General features: G+C 37.0%; 1 protein-coding gene across 2 annotated transcripts in view; it reads left to right on the forward strand.

Annotated features, from left to right (window-relative positions):
• FAM221B (family with sequence similarity 221 member B) overlaps positions 1–11,471 on the forward strand; it is a 417,801-nt gene extending 406,330 nt beyond the window's left edge. For both annotated transcript variants that reach the window (XM_044079050.1, XM_044079057.1), the window contains one exon: positions 10,658–11,471. In XM_044079050.1, coding sequence (XP_043934985.1) covers positions 10,658–10,866 — 209 coding nt within the window. In that variant the 3' untranslated portion in view covers positions 10,867–11,471. The remainder of the gene's footprint in view (positions 1–10,657) is intronic.
• The last annotated feature ends 454 nt before the right edge of the window (positions 11,472–11,925 follow it).

An 11,925-nucleotide genomic window follows, 5' to 3' on the forward strand; every position in this document is an offset into this window, starting at 1 on the left:
CTTGAGTTCCCTACCCACCACCATTTGTAAAAAAATTGCAGATTTTTGCCTCATATTTGATCTGATCTGTTCCTCATAATATCTGTGGTTTGTAAATGTTGCAATGCTTGATATTTGATGGTGTAGTAGTAGCATTGTTGCCTCACAGCTGCAGGTTCTCAGGTTTGATTTTTGGCTGGGGTTCCTTCTTTGTGGGGTCTGTTATCATCTCCCTGTGTTTGTGTGGACTTGCTTTTATTTGATGGTGCAGTGGTAGCATTGTTGCCTCACAGCTGTAGGTTCTCAGGTTTGATTCTTGGCTGGGGTTCCTTCTTTGTGGGGTCTGTTATCTTCTCCCTGTGTTTGTGTGGGTTTGCTTTGGTGTCCTCCCATGTTACAAAAACATGTCTGCATTATTTCTTCCTGGGCCTCTGCTGAAAATTGTTTTTTTTGTTCCAAGTCAGACTGTCCTGATTAACAAATGTTAAATAAAATTGACAGGCATTTGAATTTCAGACTTCAGGTTTCTGAATGTTTAATTTCTTACATATTTGATGGTGCAGTGGCAGTATTGTTGCCTCATAGCTACAGGATTTGTGGTTTGATTCTTGGCTGGGGTGCCTTCTTTGTGGAGTCTGCATCTTATCTCTGTGTTTGTGTGGATTTGCTCTGGTGTCCTGCCATTTTACAAAGATGTGTCTACAGTATTTCTCCCTGGGCCTCTGCTGAAAATTGTTTTTGTTCCATCAGAAGTAAAATTGACAGGCATTTGAATTTCAGACTTCATAGTCTTCAGAAAATACATGGCAAAACAACTTTTTATTCTAGCAATAATATATAGTAACACAACCTTTTATTATAGCAATTTTTTAAGTTTATAAGATGACTATTTTAAATTTTTCCTTATTTTTGGGACTGTAATAAAATACCCTGTTAGTGGCTTTGTCCAGGTTCTTTGTGCTAAGGTTGACAGCTATGGCAAGAACTGAATTCACTGAATATGTTTGAGGGCTGTATTCCCTCATTACTGGGTTTGTCCAGGTGTTTTGTGCTAAGAGGTTGACAGCTATGGTGAGAATTGAATTCATTAAATGATAGCCATTTAAGTTTCAGTCTTCCTCTCGTTCACAAAACAGCTGATTTGGCGTAGTGGTATGTTGCTCTTGACTGTTTTGCACAGGGACCTTATCTGTAAAATGTATGGTTGTAACACAGCATTTTTCTTTCACAAAGCAGGTGATTTGGCATAGTGGTATGTTGTTCTGACTCTTTTTTGCACAGGGACTTTGGCAGTAAAATGTATGGTGGTAACACAGCATTTTATTCTAGCAGCTTTCCAAGATTATACAAGCAATGTTTGACCCACCCCAATAAATTTGGCTTTTTCCAGACTTCTTGTGCTGCGAAGTTGAGATGCAGTTGAGTATTGAGTAGATTTTACAAGGAGCTGAGAGCTGCAGGGGAAGAGAAGTTTAGTGCTAATAGCACAACAGGCTGTGTACTTGCTTTTGATGCAGAAGGTTGTTGGTTCTACTCCCATAAGGGGTGAATGCTGCCGTACTGAAAGTTAAGATACTAATTATGAGCCTGTTATCAGTTTGCCATCCATTTCCTATTGCAATATTACTAGCTTATTTTTAATGTAATTTAGGCAATTTATTCCTATCAGACACTTTATTGTTCGATGAAACCATGAAATATAAAGGTGACTGCTAGCAGCAACTTCTTCATTACAGATTTATTTAACGTGGAATTATTTAGATGACTTTTTTACTACTTCAGAGATTGTGCATATTTACTGATAATGGTGGACTGTAGAATTGTGCATATTTACTGATAATAGTGGACTGTAGAAGTTTGACTAGACTTTTATGATGGAAATGTTCTGAATTGGGCAGTTTTGTTTCATTGTTTACTGGAAAAATGTTCAAAGCAATAGGAAGGTGTATCAAAGAGCACATGTATGTTTCATATGCAAGGGGCCTATGATTTGAAAACAGCCCAAAATTAATTTTTATCTGTCACAGGTAAAATGTATTTTCTTTGAATGTGGGTTTTAATGTTGTTTCAATGAGAGTTTCAAGGGCAGAGAAGTTTTAATGCCAAGTTTGTTTAGCAGATGTCTTAGTGTTTGTGCTGTAAAATGCAAAATAAAACTTTCAAATGAAGTTCAAATCATCATAGAAGCAAATCAGTATGCACATTAGTGTTTATGGTAAATGGAGTGAAATAGCAAAGTAATGAATCATTGGAATGGCTGCAGGGGGAGGTTCCATTCGACCATGGTTTTGTGAGGGGGAAGGGTGGCAAACTTAGACAGCCCCAGCTGAACTATACCTCCCCAACTGTCCAGATTTTCAAAGAATGAATAGGTTTTTTGCTTCTTATTTTTGGTTTGTTCCTCATAAAATTTGTTGTTTTCTGGCAAATCATTTAGGAATTAAGTCACTAAATAATGACACACTAGTTTCAGACTTCATAACCTACAGAAAAATGCATGCAAAAGTAAGACCTGTTCTATCAACTGTCCCAGTTTATACAAGAGCAATTTTTAGTACTGTTTATATGTTCCCCCAATATATTTGGCCTTGTCCAGATTTATTACATTAACAGGTTGAGAGGTACATGCAAATTGCTTTATAGAATTAGGCATAGCCAAACCTCTCAACTGTCCCTGAATTTGGCTCAAAATGTTGCTCTTCCCCTAATAATCCCTCTGCAAAATAGCAATTTTGGAAGAAAACATGGAGGGTTTACAATTAAGAAATAACTGTAATAATCAGAGTTATAGATTACTTTTATTTCAGAAATGCATGTAGACTCTTTTATTTTGTCAGCTGCTCAAGTTAGCATTACTATTGTACTAATATTAAAGTGTCCCTTCTTTGACAGGTTCCCAGCTGTATTGTGTGGCTATTTTATATTGTTGCATCACATTTTTGGTTCATTTTTCATAAAATTGTGTTTTTTTGGCAAATTAGTGGTAAATCATTAAAGACTGAAGTTAGAAAATAATGACAGGCATTTGAGTTTCAGATTTCATATCCTTCAAAAAATTCATACTAATGCAAGACCTATTCTATTATTTTTCTAAGTTTATAAGAACATTATTTAAAATTGTCCTTATTTTTGGGCCTTTGTCCCACTTCTATGTATGGCTTTGCCCAGATTTCTTGCCCTGAGGGTGAGAGGTATGACAAATGTGTTAGGGCCAATCACCGTCAGCCAGAGACATTTCAAATTGTGACATACTTGTTGCACCCCACTCTCCCATGTAGTGAGTCTAGATGTGTCCAAGCAAAGCAAGGATCAGTTATGCAGTGTAAATGTGCAGCGTATCCCCCCATACAAGGTAGACACAAGTACTACAGTGGCTTTTCATCTGTTCGATTTTGCAGAATGGTCTGGTTTCTGTCATATTTTTGTACTGTTGATTTATGCTTATTACTCAAAGTGCCTGTTGTTCTGTGTTTTAAGTAGCAATGCTTTAATGACCATCAGGTAAGCTTGTCTGAGATCATAACATGCAAGTAAGCTTTAATAAGCATACTGTTAAAGAATTGCCAACATTGAAGCCTTTCTGTTGTTGCCATGCAGAGAATACTTAACTAGATAATGTATAAACATTGGATATTGAAATGCATATGACAGTATTTGTAGTAAAGGACAGGATTACATTATTTTAAGAAGCTCATTACACTTGTTGGAGACTTCTAGTGATCTCTGAGGGCTTTACCAGTAATCTAAACAGAATGCCATTCATGTGTGGTCCATAACCTGTACAGTAATAATTTAAGCAATGTATCTTGAGCTTGTTTCTTGTTTGCTTTTCATTTTTACTTTGATCGTGTTTTCCCCATGAAACAAGTAGATAGTTGTCAGGCAGCAGGTCTGTTTTGGATAAGAAACATTTTTACAAATGGGGGCATCACAGAGATTGCTACTTTCAGCATGTTACTTGGTGATTTAATAAAGCTGAATATAAATTATAATTAGAACTGCAGTGCAAGGTGCATTAATAAAGCTGAATATAAATTATAATTAGAACTGCAGTGCAAGGAGAAGTAGTTTGAGTTGAGTGCTCCTTGTTTTTCTTATACTTGATTTTGACTGGCATTCCCGTAATGTATTTAAAAAGTAATTCATTTTTTCATGCCTCACAACATTTTTGCTACCATCTAGATATTAAGTAAGCTGTCATGCAGCCAATGCATTTAAATATTTTTATTCTTTTACAATTCATTTGTCTTGATTGGACTCTCATAATGAGGGTTTGGCACCCAGGGCAGCATATTTAATTAAAGTTAGTTTTTGTGGTTTTGAGCATAGCTCCTCCCCTTTCTAGTTGGCCGCACCTCTTCCTATTGACCCCACCCATTCAGCTATCCCCTGCAGCTCCCCTTTGATTTGAAGTCACCAGCCGCCACTGATGATCACCCAGTCTGTATACCCAAGTCTAACTTAATTCAGCCTGAAGGTGCTATCAGATATGATAACATGTTAGTCACATGTGACTCTATAGTCAGGTATAATTACGCACTACAAACAAGGCTAAGCAGAGATAAAATGATAGCAAGTTGTCACTTAGGTATCAGAATTTATGAAGCCATCATGACACTCATATTACTTCATCCCAAGTCTGCATACGACTTTCTCATTGCTCACATGGGAGTCAATGACCCTACATTATCTCTCTTTGTAGATACGAAGACAGACATAATTGAGCATTCAGTTTATGTTTTTGAGGCTGGAAAGAAATTAGTCTTGTCTTGTCCTCACTATGAATGATACCATAAAGCAAGCAAAAAAAATGATTTTAGTGATTAGTTTAGTAACCAGCATCATTTTAAGGGGATCCAGTGTGTTTTAGCATAGAAGGAGATGGTTGAAAATCCTGCCTATTTCACCAGGGATGGATTTCATCTTTCCCTTCACAGCTTTTGCATATTGGCTAAGGCATTCTCTAACCCCCTCACTTTTATTAAGAAGGATCAGCCTTTTGCACATAGTAGCCTAACAAATCCCAGTCAGCCCTTCTTAGTGTAGTACTGCTCAGTGCAAGAAGTTTAAGCAAGAAATGCCCATCCTCAAGGCCCTTATGACCCCTTTAAACATATACTTTTACATTGTTACAGAAATGTTGTTCCACTGCAGTGACAACATCCTTTCTCTACTGTAATGTAATGCTTATCATTTGTTCAGAATCCCTGGTGAGGATGGGTGTATATGTGCTATGGGTGCATCCATATTTATTCATACGCTCATCACTGCACAGCTAGTCCAGCAGGATAATGATCCAGAACTCCTGCCTATCCTGATCTGTATAAACAAATCCAACTATCACATCACTGTTAATAAAAGAATGTCTTCCATGTCTTCCACAGTCCATGACAGCTATGTAAATAAACTGGAATCCTGAAAGTAACACATTTCTTCTGGGAGATTTCAACTACTCACCTATGAAACAGTAAATGTTCACCACATAGAATAAATTCATACAGAGGGTTGTGGTTCTTGGACATTCTAAATGTTGACTCTTTAGGAAAGATACTATCATCCCTTAATGTGGGCTCAAATCATATTGACCTGTTTCTTACAAATATAGTACTAATATGCTCTACATCCATATTTGTATCATCACTGGTAATATCTGACAACCATGCTGTCTTTTTTCTATATGGTTCCTGCCTATGATTCAATTCAATCCTAATATCCTCAAGGATTTCCAGCCTTCACTGATGACGGCCTCATAGCAAATGTGACTATATGTACTACTGACATCTTCTTCTACCTCCGCTCCTGCATCAAGGTATCTATCCCTATCCACCACAGATAACATGCTGACTTTAAGAACAGGCCCCCATAATAGAATACCTAACTTTACAATAAAAATAAAAAAATGTTGCCCATAAGGAATGTCCTGAAAAAGATAAGCAAAAATGCAGGTATGCAATCAAAGCACGCAGATCTAAGTACAAATGAAATAATGTCACCTCATCCAAAGATAATTACAAAAACCTTTGTTATATCAGGAATCTTAGAAATAATACTCAACACTGCACAAGCCAGTCTTCAACATTAACATCTATACTCCAACCTGGAGGACACCAAAAACATAACATATATACATTTATTTCAATCTGCTCCTTCTTCTTCTTCCGTATGCATCCCCCTCACTCCGTTTAGTCCCTGCTACCCCTATAATACTCCATAACAACTATTAAAAGCTGTTTCCAAAACCAAAAAAGCTACAACCATTGATTCAGACAACTTCCCAGGCTGTGTCTTCATAACCTTAGAATATTTGAGTCTATATTAATTCTGTTCAGTCTTACTCTCTCCACTGAGTATATGCCCAAGGTCTGTAGAACAACTGTTGTTGTTTCCCTCCACAAGGCTAAGACTTTCATTGACAGAGATATCCTTCACAAGGCTGTCCCTATCACCAATTCATGGTTCTATAGATCAATCAGCTTATGAGCCGAGCTGCATCTTGTGGTCCAGTGGTGCAAGGTTTGATTCCCTTAGCCTCCATTGCCTAACTGTATGACTCTGTGCAAGTCAGTTAACCAGACACTGTTTCTGTGATAAGTCTGAAAATGGTCCATGGAGATCAGTGCTCTACCCTGGAAAACAAATAAATAAACCAACATCATTTGTAAAATAAAATAATGGATACTTTCATTGGGAGCAATGATTTTGGCAGATTACTCTTCACCAAGAAAATAACTATTTTAGGCATATAAAGTAGATGACACAAATTAAATCTCATAGCAAATGACCTAGTCACATTCAAACATTAAAAAAGAGACCTCCTACCTACGAGAAAAAAAAGGGCACAAAAGGTCACCAAAGCAGGTAACAGTTGTACAGTTGTGAGGTTAAATGTTATGGATGTTGCATTGTACTTTCTAATACAAAATGTATTTTATAATATATGCATGTATCTGTAAAATAATTCAGTGATTTAACTACTAACATAATTACAAGGTGGTGTTTTCCAGTCTAATGAGCAAAGCTGAAGACAGGTGGGAAACATATATATTTTACCCACTTTTAGTATAATACATTTATCGCAGTTAAGCATTGGCCCCCAAATAACCCATTTGCGCTTACAAAATATATATTTGGTATCCTGAAGGGGTATGCCTCAGAAATTCACAGTCTTTAAACCTCAAATCATAAAAAAGAAAATGGTCCTAAAGCAATGCATTTAATGGAAAAAATGACACAGCAGGAGCAGTGACCATACTGCTCAATTGTACATAAAACCATTGCTATACATATCCCCAAATGGAAAGGAAAATAAAAAAGGTGTGTCAATATTGTTACAGGAAATCATTGTAATACTTTATAGTTTTAATTGCAAAAAGATTGATGAATAAATTAAATAAATTCAGAAAATCAGAAAATATACAGCAAACTAATAGGCTGAGATATTTGCTTTTAGTGCTGGTGATACAAGCAAATCTAATATATACCAAACTGATTTTACTAATGTTAAGTTTCTTTAGCAGCTAAAACTAGTATCCTTTATGCTAGAATATATATGACCAAATTATTTTACGCTATATTATTTGAATATGAGACCTATGGCATTTCAGACACTCATTGTTTAAGCACAGCTGCCACATTGGTTGTATCTCTTTTATTGTCTTGAATTTTGTTCAGTAGGCTTCCCTTCATAAGGCTACAAATTTATGGATTCAATGAAATTCTCATCATACATGCTTATTGGTCTTCGTGAGTTGGTCAAGTAGCACAATACAAAGAAACACTGTTGAAGCCCCTTCTGATTCTAGCTTTGGCCTCCTCATTCAGACTTCTCTTTTCCTTAATCACCATTCCCAGATGCTTGAAGCTGTTAACCTGTTCCTCTGTTTTCCTCTCCATCTCAGTTTTCTGCTTCTTCTGATTTTCTTCATTTGCTGCCATGCCAATTAACTTATCTGTAATCAGATTCATGCCATGTGTCTTCACTTCTGTATTCCATTCCACTGAAATTCTTGTTCAGAGTTAGCCTTTAATGCCTTATCATCTGACTTGTTTACTAATGTAGCTCAGTGATGAGCCCTGATGTATGCCCACTAGCATTGTGAACCCTTCTTTCAGTCCAAACTCTGCTTACGCTTGTATCATGAGTTCCTTGTACATAGTCTGCATTAATTCTGACACTGTGTCCAGGACCTCACAGCATTCCAGGACCGCACATATCAGTATTCTTGGGATCTTGTCATTTACTTTCTCTCAGTTTAGGAATACCCATATTGACTACTCTTTCTCCATCTCTAGCTTCTTCTTTTCCACTGTCTGTCTCACTGCAAATATTGGGACGGTTGTACTGCATCCTTTTCTGAATGCAAATTGCTTATCTCCCCTCTTACTTTCTATTATCCCATATATTCTTTTCGGTACTTACGTATTATCGCAACCAGATTTTATGACATGGTATACTTTCTTCTCTTTTACTAAAACTACAACAAATAAGTGTAATCAGGAAGGGTGAACTGTTAAAAAGTATTCTAGGATATTGGTGGTGGGTTTGTAAGATGATTAAGGGTTAAAATTTTAGACTTTGCGGGTAGCATGCTTTAAAGACTTAAAGCGGTGAATTCAGCGAGCAGCTCAGTCTTCAGATATTAGTCTCAAGTCTGTACTCCTGCTTTCTGCTGTTGTAAACGACAAATCGGAATGGTAAGTTAACTTCAGTTTTCCACAGGATCGCATCACTTTCACTCTGAAACAGAAAACAACACTGAAATCCTCCTCAACGGGATAGCGGTGTGTAAGACTGATGTTAACCTACCATTTAGAGTGCTTTATGACAGCATAAAGCAGGACTGTAGACTGGAGGCTAATAATCTGAAGACTGAGCTGCTTGGTCCGCCAAACAGAAAAACGGAAAAGCCACATTCGTGTTAAACTGATGTCAAACATACTATTAGGAAAGTACCGTACATTTTGTACACTTTCACAAAAAGCCTTAAGAAGGAGCTTGACTTTCCAGATCCTGTTTAAAACACTTAGAGGATCACAGTCGCCCTGAATCTGTGGTCAGTGCAATAGAGCTCATGGTTCTACGCGCTGTCTTTAAAAAGAAATACATGCATGAAGAAATATTTTTGTCCCTGTCGCAGTTGGCTGCCAGAGTCCGGCTTCTGTTCCTTCTTCCTGCTCATGTTTAACTGGCAAAACCTATCAGCAGGAGTCAACAGACACCACAGACAAGTGACAAGTGGAGTACCTCAGGGTTCAGTCCTGGGGCCGCTCTTGCTTGGCATCTACTTCTCTGAAGTACAGGTCAACACTAACGGACTCTGGCTAACAAAGTTTGCAGATGACTGCAAACTGGGAGCCATTATTGAATCCCCAAATGATGTGGATACTCTACAAAAGGGCCTTACAGAAACAGATGCTTGGTGCCAGAGCCATGGGCTCAAGCTCAATGCCAAGAAATGTATTGTTATCCCCTTTGGGAAAAAACATGTATCCATGAATTACCATATAGGTGGCGGTACACTAAACACAGAAAGTGTGATAAGAGACTTAGGGACACAGGTGGACAGTGGTCTCACCTTCGATAACCACATCACCACAACAGTCAGGAAATTCTTCTATGTGGTACACCTCATCACGAAGGGCTTTTCATCCAGAATAAAAGGAGGTCATTGTCCCACTGTACTCATCCTTCATTAGACCCATTATAAAATACAACGCCCCATTTGGTATTTACCTCTCAAGACATCTGCAACAACTGGAAAGGCCTCAGAAATACCTCACTAAAAGAATCACAGGCCTAAAGCAGATGCCCTACGCTGACCGCCTTATAAAACTCCAGCTATACTCTGTCACATATCGTCTACTCAGAGGCGATCTCTGCTTAACATACAAGGCCATGTCAAACCCAGAGCTGTTGGACATGCTACACTTAAAGAAATCCCAATCCCTCAGAGCTACACGCTCCAGGGATCTAAACCTTGTCATCACAATAAACAAAACATGCTGGAGGGATAGGTTCCTGACCCAGAGACTCCCCAGACTCTGGAATAGATTGCCCATACATGTCAAGCAGAGTGCCTCTTTGGACCTCTTCAAGAGAAACCTTGACGACTGGATGGGAGAAAGGAAATTCACCCCAGGGATCACGTCAGTCGCCCTGCTAGACAGGGGTCCAGGAAAGTAAATAATGTGGGAAGAAATAGCCAGGGAATTGTTATGGCTAGGCTTGTATAGGCCCTAGGGCTGATAGCCTAGTACCAACCTATGAACCTATGAACCTATGAACCTTACTCAAACATTCACTCCTTTCAAGAAAACATTAGGAGTTAGACAGCGTTACAAATCTGGTTGCGATAATACGTAAGTACCTTCTTTTCTCAGTCACCCTCTTCAGCACTTTCATGCAGTGTGAAAGGAGTTTGATAATTTTAGTGTTGTTTGATCATTGACCTGAAATTACTTACAATGAAAACCATAAAAAAACAGAAAACATTGGTTTATTCATGAATATTGTTTAGTCAGATAATTATCCAAAGCAAAATGAGTTTTGGATTATGCACTAGTCTTGTTTTCATATGTTGTATTCTGCAATTACAGTTTTTATCTTTGTTATTTATTTATTTATTTATTTAATTGACTTACTCCAATAATTTTTATCTTATTTCTGTTTTGTTTATAGGGGAACACTTCCTTCCATTTGCTGAGATGCCTAGTCTTAGAAATGTAGTTCTGTTTGAAAAAACTGATAAATTGGAACCTGCACCCATTAGAAGAGGCCCTCAACAATTAACATGTCCACCAGCTTTGGAATATTCCTTCACTAATCCTAATGCAACTAAAGCAGTTCCCACTTGCAGTAGGAGAATGAATTCTGATCCAATTTTATAAAATGCTTTAAATCTCATTACCAGCATGTATGTGATTACAAAATGGCTCCCTATCAGATTATCATGGAATGGGTAATGTTCCTTTCCTCACTGTAGTGTGATCTCGGAGTTGATATATTTAATAATCAGGGGCTGTGGGAGATGTGGGTGGGGGCTTAGCCCCTGCAAAATATAAAAAAAATTGTTTTTATTTTTTTTATTTTATTTTCAAAGTTTTAAAACTTCAATCATATGGTCTCGGTCATATGAATTTCAAAGTTTTGAATCTTCAATGGTCTGATAGGGATCTTATAAAACATATAAGACTTTCAACAGCATTTAATATTCCATCAATCATAGTGCAGTTCTTCATTATGAGGTAAAACAAGCCAAATCATGCTTTGTATACACAATAAGATGGTCATTTTGGAACTTAGGAGTTTGAAATTGCTAAAAAATACGTCATATGCATGAAATTCATTTTAGTTACTAAAAAAGTAGAATTCAGTTAATTTTACAGTGTTACTGTACTACTGTATAATGTTGTGTATTTTATCATAAATATAGAGCTTGTGTCTCTGCAGCATAATCATTTACAACATTTAATGAATAAAGTTGTTAATCTGATGAACCATCTTGAATTGCACTATTTGAATTGCTGAGTTTATTCAAAACTGAATAATTCTTACTTTAAGCTTCAGTGACATCCTCTTTTGGGGAACATTTAACTTTCTACATTTCCTTAAAATATTTGGTTGTTGATATAATGAGTTATTTTTTTCCTGCTAATTCCACATTCACAGATGTTTATGTATACAGTTTAATTTTACCCCAGATGCTGCTGCTTGTCCTAACTTCAAATTGTCTCATTACAATGTTGATGAGTTCCCCCACCCTTTCCTTTTTTTTCTCTTAAGTGATATTGAACTCAGACAAACGTAATTTAAAAATATGCGTTGTAATTCCAGAATTATTTAGTCTTTGTATACAGTATTCTAACCTTATTGTTATTAGTATAGATTTTTTAAATATATTTAACTCATAATATGCACATGAATGCACTTATTTGGCTTTCAAAGAC

The sequence above is a fragment of the Protopterus annectens genome, chromosome 1.part1, assembly GCF_019279795.1.
Source record: "Protopterus annectens isolate FY-2018-M chromosome 1.part1, PAN1.0, whole genome shotgun sequence".
Taxonomy (NCBI): Eukaryota; Metazoa; Chordata; order Ceratodontiformes; family Protopteridae; genus Protopterus; species Protopterus annectens.